The sequence below is a fragment of the Panthera onca genome, chromosome C2 (genome assembly GCF_046562875.1).
Source record: "Panthera onca isolate mPanOnc1 chromosome C2, mPanOnc1 haplotype 2, whole genome shotgun sequence".
Classification (NCBI taxonomy): domain Eukaryota; kingdom Metazoa; phylum Chordata; class Mammalia; order Carnivora; family Felidae; genus Panthera; species Panthera onca.
In genome coordinates, this window is record NC_138347.1 from 1,291,568 (window position 1) to 1,305,393 (window position 13,826).

General features: G+C 62.3%; 1 protein-coding gene across 5 annotated transcripts in view; it reads right to left on the bottom strand.

Annotated features, from left to right (window-relative positions):
* COL18A1 (collagen type XVIII alpha 1 chain) overlaps nt 1-13,826 on the bottom strand; it is a 91,232-nt gene that overhangs the window by 49,502 nt on the left and 27,904 nt on the right. For 2 of the 5 annotated variants that reach the window (XM_078452652.2, XM_078452651.2), the window contains exon 1: nt 177-1,590. The exons of 1 other annotated variant lie outside the window; for it this stretch is intronic. In XM_078452652.2, coding sequence (XP_078308778.2) covers nt 177-1,563 — 1,387 coding nt within the window. In that variant the 5' untranslated portion in view covers nt 1,564-1,590. Of the gene's footprint in view, nt 1-176; nt 1,591-13,826 lie in introns of those variants that run through there. 2 more of the 5 variants (XM_078452655.2, XM_078452653.2) reach the window with 1 other exon arrangement.

Here is a 13,826-nt window from a genome sequence, read left to right on the forward strand (position 1 = left end):
AGGGTCACACGCCCTCTCTCCCACTCCAGGGCTCAGCCTCCCGCCTGCAAAACGGCATCACGCCCCCTCTGCCTCTTGCTTGGCATCGTGGGCGGGGTGGGGGCCTCTGCCAGCACGGCCAAGTTCCCCCGAGGGGACAGGAAGGACAGGGCGGGGAGGATGGGCCTGCCAGTTACCTGCACCCGGCCCAATGAACACGCAGACCCCATCCTCCTGGGCCGGGAGCGAGGCACAGGTGACCGGCAGCCCGCCCCCGTCCAGGTGGCTCCAGCACGCATCCTCCAGGGCCTCGCAGAACTGGCGGCAGGGCGGAGGGGCGGGCAGCGGGCCAGCACCGCAGGGCGGGGCCAGCAGCAGGCAGAAGAACCAGGCGAGGAAGCGGTGGCAGTGCGTCCGGAGGAGGGCCCCCCACGCCCGCGCGGCGGCCCGCACCTCCTCGCTGCTGGCGTGCCGGAGGTGGTTGGGCACCCAGGAGCGCCCGATGCCCAGGTGACCGCAGACCGGCAGGGAGGGTGGCAGGGGCAGGCAGCGGCCGGTGGGGGTCGGCAGGTCAGCCCCGGGCAGCGCGGAGTTATTAGCGAGACCAAGCCCCACAGAGTTAGCCACGTGAGGAGCCCAAGCACCCTTGTCCCCGGTGACAGCGGGGAGTGGGATCGGAGACACCGGGGCGGGGAGGTCAGAGGACAGAGCCAAGGGGGCAGCGTGGGCGCCCGGGAGACCCGTCACCAGCGGAAGCAGATGTGGCGCGGGCCTGCGGCTGTCAGCGAGTCGGCGCTGCCGGCGGGCACGGGCTGCCATGGGGGAGGGTCCTCCGCCGTCCAGACCGTGGGGCCGCCCCGGGGACGGCTGTGTCCCCCGGGGAGGGGCCCCGCCCGGCACAGAGGAGAGAGAAGCTCTACCTGGAGAAGATGGCGGCACCGAGGGCTCCCTGAATGGTGCCCGGGGCCCGCCGGGGGAGGGAGGCAGCTGGGTGGGCCCTGGCAGGGTGCCAGCCTCGGTCCTCTGGGTGTCCGGAGAGGTCAGGGCCCTACTGCCCAGCCAGAGAGTGGTCCCGTCCTCCGGCGGGACGCTGGAGGGCCCCGGGAGGGTGAGGGGGGCCGTGGGGGTCCCAGGGGCTGGCGTCTCCGCCCCGGTGGAGCTCTGGCTGGGAGTGGTGCCGTCCCACAGCTGGACGAAGCTGCGGATGCCCTGGGCCACGTTCAGGATCTTGGCTCCGACGCCGGCGATGTTCTCCTCCTTCGTGTCCGGGCCCGCCGTGGAGACAGTGGGTGCGGCGGAAGCCGGGTCCCGGCCGGTCTCCAGCCTCCCCGGGGGCGGCTCAGGGCTGGCAGGGGCTCCCCCCTGCTCCGTGGGGTCATCCCGGAAGGCCACGCGAGCCGCGGTCTCCTCCGTGGGCTGCACGTGTGGGCTGCGCGGGGGTGCGGAGGCCGGTTCCACCGTGGGCCCAGCGGTCCTAGGGGCCCACAGCCAGTTCAGTAGGTCAACCTGGGCGGCCGCGAGGCCATAGGTGAGCAGCAGCAGCAGCAGCAGAAGGCCCCGGCGGCCGCCGGGGTCACGAGCCATCGGTGCAGTGCGCTCGGCCGGGGCCCGCGGGCGGTGTCTGCGTCCCGGGGGCGGGGCCGGCCTGGCCCCGCCCTCCCCGCCCGCCTCGCCCCGCCCGCCGCCTGCCGCTCGGGTTGGCCTTTCCAGGGGGCTCCTTCCACCTTCTCAGCCTGGGCGGAGGGAGAAGGCTCAGACCTCTAAATCGAGGGGACAGGCACCCCGGCGAACTTGTCACCCCGTCTTGGAAGCAGCCGCAGACTGCTTCGCGGCGCGCCCAGCGCCCTCCGCCGACCCGCGTGCCAGAGGCACGGGCCTAGGGGTGCCCTCCGCGAGAAGGGGCCCGGCCCGGCAGGGGCCGTCTGCTGGGAGCAGGGCTGGGGACACAGGGCACCCCGGGCAGCTCCGGGCGCGCCTGCCGTCCCCGCGGCGGAGAGCACCCTGGAGGAGCCTGGCTGGGGCCACCAATCTGTGGCGACGCTGGAACTTCAGAAGTGCTCCGCGTTCCAATTCCCCTGCAGCAAGTGCCGCCTCGGCTACGTTCTCCACGGAGGACCCCGAGGGCGGGTGGTCGGGGACCCACGGGCCAGGCGCCCGCCTGCTCCGAGCCAGGCGCTCCTCAGCACCCCGACCTCCGGTGCCCCCGGGACGCCCCTCCGTCCTTCTCCCCGGAGCCCACGTGCTGGGCCCGACACAACCACCGCGTCTCTGCACGGGGGTGGGGGAGGGGGTGGTTCAGGTTACCCGGACTCTGCACGGGGCCCGGGGGTGGGGGCTCCTGTTACCCCGAGAGCTGCTGCCCGCCCCCCCGGACGCGCAGCAGGACTACTGGCTGGCGAGGCTGGAGGTGCCGCTGCCGGCTCTGGGCCACATTGGGCTCCCGCGGGGGGGGGGGGCGGGGGGGGCGGGGCTGGTGCTCTGGCCTCTTCTGGGGGGAGGGGAGGCTCCCCAGCGACGCTTACACAAATGTCCTTGCTCACTTGTGCAAATATGCTTGCTCATGCACGCTCACGTGCACTCACACACCACACACACACACGACACACACTACAAACCACACACACACAACACAACCACACACACACAGACACCCCCCCCCCCCCACACACACACACACTGGTTTTACCACCACACTCTACACCAGATCCCACATCCCCTTGAACCCGGTGTGCTCCAGGCTGTGGCTGGACCCCTCCTCCCCCAGAGTTGGGTTCAGCAGTCTAGCAGCTGTGGTAAGAGCCCTGAAGACGTGTCCCCGACTGTCCCCAGCTCAGAGCACTGAGGACACAATCAGTTAACTGCCATCCAGAGGGCAGAGCCTGGCTGTCAGAGTTGGGAACTCGAGTTTCAGGACAGTGGAACGCCATGTCCCCCCCCCCCCCCCCAGCAGACGGGGACATCCATATGCAAACATCTGTGTCTCCGAGAGGCCCCGTTCCCAGCGTTAATCCCCACGATGCTCCGAATTCTCAGAAATGCCCAGAGAATCGTCTCTTTGCTTGAAGATTCACTAATGTGATTTTATGCCTAAAATGTCTCTGGAAAATCTCAGGACAGGAATTCCAAGGCCCTCTCTTCTCCTGCTCGTGTGGGGAGGGCACCCCGGGCTGCTCTGCTGGGGGGCAGCTCCCTGGTCCCCCCAGGTGGCCCCGTGCGCTCAGTTACTCCCTGGGCCCCCTCCGGCAAGGCCAGCCCCGCACCCACTGGCCCGACTCGCCTTTCCAGGCAGAACCGGGAGTGGGAGGCGGCCGGCTCCCCCTCCCCCCCAACACCCCGACTCAGCAGGGCGGCCCTGCACCCCCCATGCCCCACCTGTGCCCTCACACTCCAGACCCCGCCCCTCCTGCCACCTTCCAGAGGCCACGGTCACCTGGGAGCACTGCTAGAACGTCACACGGTTAACCTTCCCCGGACACAGCAGCGCGGCCCCGGGGAGCAGCCTGCACGTGCTGCGTACCGGCCACTGTCACACACATCACGGCCTCACGCTCGCGGGTGCACGCTCACACACTCGCACGTGCACATGTGTCCCGTTCATATGCACGCTCGCACTTGAGCACGCTCGCTCACTCACGTGTGTGTACACTTGCACGTGCACGCAGGCTCACGTACATGCACGCTCATGCACAGACAGCTCTGTGGTGTAGACCAGGCTCCCCTCGACCCCTCTTCCACCACGGCTGCAGCAGGCCCAGCTCCTGGGACGCTCGCTGTGGGGTCTGGGCCCGGGGGCTCCTACTGGCTCCGTGTAAAGGGTCCTGTCCGGCTCGTGTGGCGGAGCCTGTGCCTGTCGCTGAGGTTGGATAATCACCCAGTTGCCGGTGGGGACAGAGAAGAAGGGGACAACCCATTTCCAGTGGGTGAGACACAAGTGTCTTTAGGTCGGGTGCGACACTTCTGAAAGCACTTGGCTGGCCGAGGCCCCAGGAAGCCGCTCCTTACGGTCCATGCAAAGCACCCCATCTAGTCGACGCTGCGGCCGAGGCAGCCCCAGACCAAAACACCCGTCTGTGCTGGGTCGGGCCGGGGAGTCCCAGGAGTTTGCTTGGGCAGCCGCGGCCCGAGCCTTGGGGAACAGGGGTCAGCTGCCCAGCTGGGCGACACAGGGTGTCTGTGGGCACCGAGGCTCCTTCTGGGCTGCCCCAGCCCCCAGCACCACTGCTCCTCAACTAGGCCACCCTGAGGCGGAGGCCACACCTTGGGGGGTGCCGGAGCCACGACTGGAGCCGCTCCCTGTAAAGTGTCTCAACGTCTGTTTCCCGGGCCTGAAACCTGCTAGTCAACAGGGAAAAGCGACCCCTCTCTGTCCGAGTGCCTCAGTGTCCCCAAGAGTCAAAGAAGAGGAACCCCCCACAGATGGTCAGCGCTCGGGTCCTTGTGGCCTAGGGAAGCCGCCCCGGGCAGCAGGACCCCTCGTCACGCCCCGGGGGGACTCAGTCACTCGCATGTTCGTACAGGTCTAGAAAGTAGCAGGGAGGGGTCCGGAAAGCCCCCGAGGTGAGGGCACCCAGGCTGGGGACGCAGTCTGGGGACACGAATCAGGCGGCACTCCAGAGACAGCCCCTGCGGAAGGAGGCACACTGACCCCCATGCGCCCACGGAGGCGCTTCACGCGCTTGGGAAGGTCTCTGGGCACCCGGTGCCGCCCACAGAAGCCCAGAGCGCGGCCCGGTCTGGCCTGGCCAGAGTGCGGGCAGCCTGGGCGGCCTTGCAGCTCCCAGCATTGGGGGCAACCTCGCGCCCCTTATGGACAGACACACGGAGAACACACAGGGACCTCGCAGGACAGCAGGGGCTCCGACGAGGCGGCTGCTCCCCCCTCCCCCCACACCAGGGTCTGTCCCATCTTTTGGTCCGTCCGGTCTGGATTCCTGAATAATGTGGTCTTTTATTTTCATTTTTGAAAAAGTACAAAACACCCACATGTGAACAGAAAAAATCAGCCTCCAAGAAACAAGACAACGCTCTGGTCTCAGACGAGCCTTGCGTGAGCTTCCGAGAACGGCTTTGAGTGCACTCGCCTCTCAGAGAGCCTTCCATCGTGACCTCACACGTCGCCCCTCATGCTGAGGCCCCTTGGCTGCCCAGAGCCCAGGGTCCTCACCCCTTCCTCCCCTGGGCCCATCCCCGCTGCCCCCCCACGCAGAGACCCCTCCTCAGGTAACCCTGGGGCCCTCTTTCCTGCTCCTCCCTCGGGGGCCAGGGACGGTCCCAGGCCAGCCCTGGCATGTGTCCCCGACCCCCGAGGAGCAGACCTGGGCACCCACGCTCCTAGGAGGCAGCGGGGCCAGTAAAGGTCCCTACACTGTGCGTACATTTCCAGCTCTTTCGAAATGAAAACACGACTTTTCATCTTCCTGTGGCGTAACTGGTTTATAACTGCCTAACGCGCCCAAATGCTCTGCCCAAACTCTGCATTTCGTGGTGACTTTTCGAGCACAAGGATAAAAGACCGGCTCATCATGAGATGCCCACTGAAGGCTCTGCTCACTGGCGGGCCGCTGCCCCCCGCTGGGCCTCCCCACCAGCCACTGCCCGGCCTTGGGGCCGCTGTCCAGGTGAAGGGGCGTGAGGTGGCGGGCAGCCAGGGCCCAGGCCGGGGCCCACAGGCACCTGACCTCCCTGGTGGGCGCTCAGTCACCCGAGGAGCCCGCCTGGCCCCACTGCCCCGTGGGAGCTGAGCACACAACCCCGAAGGGACAGGCGGCGGCAGGAACACAGCAAGCCCCGCCTGATGTCTGACCACCAGGGCGTCCGGTCCTCCCTCTTCAACTCAGTCCTCGGCACGTGGTTCAAACTCACCCTCCCCACTGGGGGGAGGGCAGAGGCCCCCCACGTTCATGACAATGCGTTCTCAGCTCTTCCCCCAACACCGCTGTGGCTGATGTACCTCAGCATTTCCAAGGCTCTGGTGTCCCTGCCTCTGGGGAGGGAGGGGCGGTCTGGTGGGAAGAATGACCCTCCAGCCTCCAAACTCAAATGCCCGACGGGGACAGTGACACCCAAGGGAACTCTCTCGGCCTCCAGCTAATGCCAAGCATCGCCCGGCGCTCCGCTGGGTGAGCTGCTAGTCCCCGCCCCGAGCCTGAGGGGACCCTGGGCCTCCCTGGGGGTGGGGGGAGGTCTGTGCAGCCCCACCCCCACAGAGCACGGCCACCCACTGGGAAGCACGGTCACGGAAGTGAGATGTGGTCGGAGGGCAGAGGTTCCCCGGGTGTCAAATGTCACGGGGACAAAGCACCCGCTGGGCTCGGCCTGGCCGCGGCCACCACCACGTCTACCACCTCCCACCTCCCGATGAAGGCCACCAGGAGGACCCGTGGCCATCTGTCCGGGGCACTTGCCTGAGTCCAAACACGGGGAAGCAGCTGGTCAAGTTGGCCTCGGCCGTTCCACTGGACAGCCGGCTGGACTCCCCAGAGCTGTCCACGTCAGGAAAGACACGGCGGGAGGGGGGTTCCAGAGCAAGGAGAGGAGCCACCCCACCAAATGCAACATGTGCGCCTCCACGGGTCTGGGGCCGCGGAGCGAAGATACGAGCTGGCTCCGTAAAGGACGTCACCGGGCACCGGGGCACATTTGAGCATGGACATACGTCACCGTGAATTCCTCGCTTCGGGACATGCACGGAACCGCCAGGCAACGGTCAGGATGCCGCACCTCACTTTGCCACGGGAAAGCGTGTACGTGCACGCATGCGGGTACGTGTGCCACGCGTGTGCGCACGCACAGATGTGTGATGAGCGTGGATGTGCACGTCGCAGACGCTCCCGCGTGTGGACACGTGTCCGCGCACGCAGACGTGGACGGGGGGCAGGACTGCCCGGAAAACGTGGCGAACGTTACCGGCCCCGAAGCGCGGTGCAGGTGCACGTGAGTCAGCAGAGCGCCGGCCTCCCACCCCTTCTGTGGGTTGGAAATGAAGAGCCTGCAGGGGAGACAGATTTCTTCCTGCCATCTTCTTGGGAGTCCTCTGCCGGCCTCACCTCTGGAAACCGGGGGACCCGGCACAGGGTGGTGGCAGGTGCTTTCCAGGCACCACCCCCGTCCCCCGGGCTCCGTGTGGGTGTGAGCCCCCCGAGCCTTCAGACCCCCAGGCAGGCCGCCGAGGGGCCGGGGCACCGAATTTCTCTTACTCGATGTTACAAGTTAAAGTTCGCTTACGCGGAGCCAAAGACGTTTACGCGCTCACTCCCCTCCCCAGGACTCCTCCCAGCGCCACCCTGAAACAAAACACCTACTTTCGCAGACTCCAAACACTCTTCTGAGACCCAAGGGGTCCCTCCTGCTTTGTTCTTTTGCAAGAGTGCATTGGCCCTGCCGGTGCCCTGAAGTTCCATACACGTGGTAGAATCAGTTTGAAGGTCCCGACGGGGCACCCGCGGGGGTCCGTAAGGTCGCACGGCTCTGCTCACGGTTTGGGACGCGTGCCACCGTAACGGTGGGAAGTCTCCCGATCCGCGAACACCGAGTGTTTTCCCATTTATTTAGATCTTCCTTAAGTTCGCTCAACGTTGTTTTCAATTTCCAGAGTATACGTTTTGCACTCCTTTTGTTGGATTTATTCCGAAGTGTTTTATTCTTTTTGTGCTTTTGTAAATGGATTTTTTTCCTTAATCTCATTCTGGATCATTTGTTGCCAGCGTATAGAAATGCAATTGATTTTTTACAACGAACTTGTGCCCTGCAGCTGAACTTATTAGCTATAACTACTTTTCACGGATTCCTTAGGACTCTGTATCTTGAAGGTCACGTGATCTGTGAACAGCGTACAACGTTGAATGGAAGCGGTGAGTGGGGGCACCCTTGTCTCGTTCCTGACCTGGCGGGGGGCACGTCCGGCTTTCCACCAGTCGGTTGGACATCGGCTGTGGGTTTTAGGAGGTGCTTTTTATAGGGTTGAGGAAGTGCCCTTCTATTCCTAGTTTTTTGAGTGTTTTTATCACAAGAGGGTGTTGAATTATCAAATGCCTTTTCTGTGTCTTTTGAGACAACCACATAACTTTTATTCATTCCATGGACGTCACGCATTACACTGATTTACGGATGTTAAACCAGCCTTGTGTTTCTAGGATGAAGCCCAGTTGGTCACGGTATACAGTAAGTTTTCTATGTTGCTGGATCTGATTTGCTAGTGCTTAAGGCTTTTTGTATCTGCATTTATAACTGATACTGGTCTGTAGTTTTCTTTCTTGTGACATCTTTGGTTTTGGTGTGCTGGTCACACTGGCCTCATAAAATCAGTTGGAAACTGTTCCCTTTTTTTATTTTTTAAAAGAGTTTCTGAAGAACTGGTTTTAATTCTTTAACCGTTTGGTAGAATTCAACAGCAAAGCTGGGCTTTTCTTCATGGGTAGTTTTTGGATTATTAAATCAATCTCTTTTAATGGCTACAGATCTATTCAAATTGCGTCTTTCTCATTAAGTCTCCAGAGCTCCTATCTCTCTAGGAATTCGTCAATTCCACCTCGGTTGTCCAATGTGTTGACATAACCATTCATCACATCGGGCTAGAACATTTATAGGGTTCAAACAAAACTGGGGGACTCCTGCTTCCCCATTTCAACACTTACTACGAGGCTACGGTGACCGAGGCAGTGTGGTGCCGGCCCAAGGGTGGACTCATACATCTCTGGTCAACGACTTCTCAACAAGAAGGCCAAGACTATCCAGGGAAAGAACAGCACTTCGACCAATGGTGCTGGTGCAACTGGGTGCCACAGGCAAAAGAACGAAGCGGACCCTTCACACTGTTGACAAAAATTAACTTCAAATGGATCGAAGACCTAAACGTAAGAGCTACAACTGTAAAACTCTCAGAGGAAAACGTAAGAGTGAATCTTCATGACCTCGGACTTAGAAAGGACTCTGAGACTATGATGCCAAAAGCCTAAGCAACAAGGGAAAGAACAAAATCGGACTAAATAAAAATGTAAAACTTCTGTGCTTCAAAAGGACACCATCAAGAAAGTGAAAAGACAACCCATAAAATGGCAGAAAATATTTGCAAATCACGTGTCTGATAAGGGACTTGTACCTAGAATCCGTAATGAACTGCTATAACGCGACAATGAAAACACAAGCCACCCAACTAAACAGGTGGCAAAGAGGGGCACCTGGGGGGGCTCAGTCGGCTGAACGTCTGACTCCTGGTTTTGGCTCAGCTGATGATCTCACAGCTCATGGGATCAAGCCCCGCGTCGGGCTCTCCACTGGGTATGAAGCCTGCTTGGGATTCTCTCTCTCCTTCTCCCTCTGCCCCTCCCCTGCTCTCTCTCTCTCTCAAAATAAATAAATTTGAAAAAAAAGTTGGCAAAGAATCTGAATAGACACTTCTATAAGTGTTCATATCTGTTCATATATCTGTTCATATAAACAGCCGACAGGCGCGTGAAGAAACGTTCGCTATCGTCAGTCATCAGGGACGCACAGAGCAAACCCACAGTGAGATGCACTTCATGCCCGCCAGGATGGCTAGAATGAAAAGTCAGAGGGCCGCAGTGGTGGCAGGGCGTGGAGAAGTCAGAGCCTCTCACACTGCTGGTGGGAAGGGAAACTAGCACAGCCCCCAGGAAAACAGTCTGGCGGGTCCTCAAATAATGAACCATCGAGCTGGACTGTGTCCGGAAATTCCACTCAAGAAAGAGACCCAAGAGAAACGAAGACACGCGCCACACGAAAACCTGCACGCGACGTTTAGAACAGCATAATTCATCACGGTCAAAGGGGAAACAACCAATGCCAAAGGACGGACGCAGTGTGGTCCATCTACGCACTGAGTAGCCCTCGGCCACGAAAGGGACCGGAGCTCTGACGCCGGCTGCACGCAAGGGAGCCCTGAAAACAGCCTGCTGAGAGAGGGCAGCCGGCCACGGAAGGCCACACGATCGGCTCCCTTCCCACGAAATACCCAGAACAGAGAGATCCACGGACGCAGCTCAGTGGTGGTTCGGGGCTGCGGTGGTCGTACGGGGCTTCTTTCTGGGGCCGTGAAATTGCCCCGAAGGGCTGCGACGGCCGTGTGTCTGGGAAACCTCCGCCTTGTACAATATTCGTTAGCGCATCGTACGCCAGGTCCGTTACACCAACGTGAAGACGTTTCAAAAATGCACCAAGGGAGCTCATGTCATGCCTTGAAACCGCACGATCTTAAATTAGATGCCACCTAATTTGCATGAATTTGGCTGTTGGCGAGACTGGTTTTTTCGTACATGTGATGACAGCATTTCTGTCCTTTATAAATTCCTGTGTGTCTTCACTCGGTGTTCTAGGGACGTACTTGCCACTTTTTTGTTAAACTAGGGATATGGACACAGGGTCATCCTCGCTGCTAAGATGGTTCCCAAGTTGACCCCTGGCCTCTCGCGAGACACACTGCGTCTCACGCCCGGGGAACGAGGTCTCCTCCCCGCCGTGGCCTGTGTGCGCTGGTGCCCAAGCTCGTTCTCTACGCCAGCACGCTGGCAGAGCCACGCGGGGGCTCGCGGCGCCACGTAAGGGGCGCTTACTGACGGGGCGCGTTGGAATCACGTTCCACATCCTCGGAGCGCAAACCTCACCACCTGCTGCCACCACGTGCGCTGGAGAACCGGGAAAACCGGAGCCCAGGGGAGGAGGCAGGCCAGTTCCCCCCACGGAACCCTCTCCTGTGTCCCTGTGCATTAACCCTTCACCTCGTGGGGCATACCGAGCTCCCACTGGGTGTCCAGGCCCCGCCCCGCACGCTGACAGTGCATCAGCTCTGGTGCACGAAGGTCCACCGCAAAGCGGGCACGGGAGGGCACACAGGTGACCGCCCCAGACCGGGACAGGGGACAGAGGGAGGGTGCGTCGGGGAAGGCGATGCGAGCCCCCTCCCCACAGAGGAACACCAGATTCTTCCGTGCGGACCTGGCAGTAGCTCGGCCACCCTCGGGGGGAAGGGGCGGCCTCTGCCAGCCAGCAGGGAGGACGGTGCCCTTGCTAGGGGTCCGGAGGGTCAACCAGCAGCGGTGTTTCCAGGAGGCCTGTTTGGCAGGTTACCTACCAGGAGCAGGGTCCTCCAACATGTGCTGTTTGTGTGTGTTTTTCCGGGAATGGGGCCACACGACGGGCCTTTCACATACAGGCTCTTGACCCAGGAAATTAATATTTGACTCGGTGTTTTCGGCAGAGCCTCCCGGGGACCTGGCACCCAGAGCGTCACATCCCTGCTTCGCTCCTCAGCGGCATGGACCGTGATTCATCCCACGACCCCAAATATGGGCACGGTGCACCCCCAGCCTCGCGACCTCTCGGGACCCGGGAGAACAGCGTGGGGAGGACTTGGTGCCCAGCCGGGGAGGGGCCGGTGGGGTCCTGGCACCTCCAGGATAGGGGCCATGGGGGGACAAGAAGGGGAGGGATGTGGAGAACCCTCAGACCCATTTAAGCTGTGAGCAGGCCGATTCGTTTCTAAGGGCTTGACGGGTTGCTCATTAACTGGATTTTTAATGGAAGGCTGGCGGGCAGGCTCGCGAGGCCAGGTTCCCATGGGGAGGGCATGGGGTAGTGCTTAACTTGTTCAGCCCCCTGATCCGTGGTGAGCACGCTCCAGTCTTGCCGGGGTGATGGGTCAAGCACGGCCTGTGTGCCGACACCCCAGGTCCACCAATGCCCACGAGGTCCTACATGGCGATCACGGCCCCTGTGCCTAGCCAGGGCGGTGCAGGCTGGACCCCCCCTCCTGACCCCGGACCACCACGAGGACAGCACCCGGCTCTGCTCCCTGTCCTGATCTCCAGAGGCACCGCAAGGATCCAGAAACAGCCGTCTAACAGAGAGGAACCCACGGGGCACGGCAGCGTTTGCCTGCGTGTGACGGGTGTCTCCACCACGGACACAGAGGGCGGGGGACACACGGCCAGCTGCGTCAGCAAGCCACCCCAGACACCCAGCGTGCACCCGGCCGGGCAGGGCCTGTGGGCACTGCACTCGGGGCTCACGCCATGGCACCCAAGGCGGGACGCCCACTGGCTACAGCCCCCCTTCTTCCCTTCACGTCCCCAAGCGGCCAGATGCTGCACAGAGCGCTTGGTCCATGGTGGGACCTCGCTCGCCTCCCGGGGGGCACCCTCAGGGAGAGAAGGGCCTGTGGGGTCGGGGCCTGGCCCAGCCGCAGCTCACCCGGCGTCTACCCCCCACCCCCACCGGCTTGCGTGTGCTGGTCGGCAGGCGGGTCGACACCGCGATGCACGACAATGGTCCCGTCTTTGTGCGGAGGCTGCGGGTGGCAGAGGCAGCCAGTGGAAGGACACGGGTGAGGACGCGCTAGGGGCAGGGACATCCCCGCGGGGGAGTGTGATGAGGTTCGCTGAGAGCAGAACGGGAGTTTTGCCCTTGTTCTTGTCACACTGCGGTTTCGCGGATTTGGGGTTTGGGGTGGTTTTTTTGTTTTGTTTTGTTTTGCTAATTATAAAAACAAAACTCACAAACGAAGTGGGGAGGTGGCTCCATCACCACTGCCTCGGGACCATGACCTTGTCCCACACAGACCTTGGCCAGGAGCGGTCTGTGGTCTCAGCCTGGCCACAGCCGCCCACTGGGGGTCAGCGCAGTGTGCCCTTCGCCCTGCCCTGGCCTCGGCCGCCCGGTCCCGGTCCTGCTCCAGGGCATCGGGAAAGCAGGGGAGGCGTGGGCCCGGGGCCCCCGCAGACACAGGCTGCGGCGAGTCTCACGTGCTCCTGGAAACTCGGCCGGAGACGCCTGGCAGATGCGAGGGTGACAGATGGCCCCGAGAACCGGCTGGGACCTCACTGCTGGCTTCTCCCGGCTCAGCTTGGATTCTGGAGGCAGGAACGGGGAAGCAGAGGGGCAGACGTGCCCGCCACTCGGGGAAGACGTGGGAACGTGCAGACCTCCAGGCTGCCACATACCCACCCCCACCCTCTCGGCACCCGGCAGCTGTCTCCAGGCCGCCTCCCCCGGGCTCCCAGCTGGCAGTGCCTCCTGGCACGCCTGCCCCAAGTCTATGCCCGGGCCTGCGACCGCTCTCGGTCTCTATTTCCCATCTTTACTCAAACACGCGCTGTTTCCTAACCTGGGAAGGCAGGAGACACGATCCCACGTCGGTCACACGGAAGACACCTGTTTACAGATGACACGGGGGCCCCAGATTGCGGCCTGTTGCTCTCCAGTGCCACCGGGTTTGTGTCTCAGCGGCGGGCGTGGGGGCTGCCTGAACCCCTACCCGGGGGAGAGGACTGGTGCGCTTCTCACACCTGCCGCCTGCGTGGGGCACCTGGGGGCTCTGCCCTCCCACCCATGCACATGCGCTCGGGGCACCAGGCTCTGCCCTGCACCTGCGGGGGGTGCGGGTACACACTGCCTTCTGAGGGCACCTCCCACCCGAGAAAAATAAGGCCGTTTTTGTTCCAGGTGACAAAGCCAGGTGGGGTGCCAGGAAGGGAAATGTGTCCAAGGAGGTAGACGGGGAGGGGCACTCGATGGCCTGCTGCAGAATGACCTGGGAGGAGGAGGTTGGCCACGGTCCCCAGCCTGGTGAATCCACCTGCCCTGCACACAGAGCGGAGGGCCTGCCCGGGGCCCCCACTCGGGCCCCTCCACAGGCCACCGAGCCACCCCTCAGGACTTCCGGTGGCTTGTCTCTGGCAGGTTCACTGACGGCCCCCCCGGCCCCTCTGTAACATCACACGCTGGGAAAGGCCACAGATCCCACTCAGAACCCCAGGAAGGTAACTAGGACGGACGGGGGTCACGACAGCCATGAAGCAGACAGCTGTGGCGGGAGGGAGCCCTGGTCTGTGTCT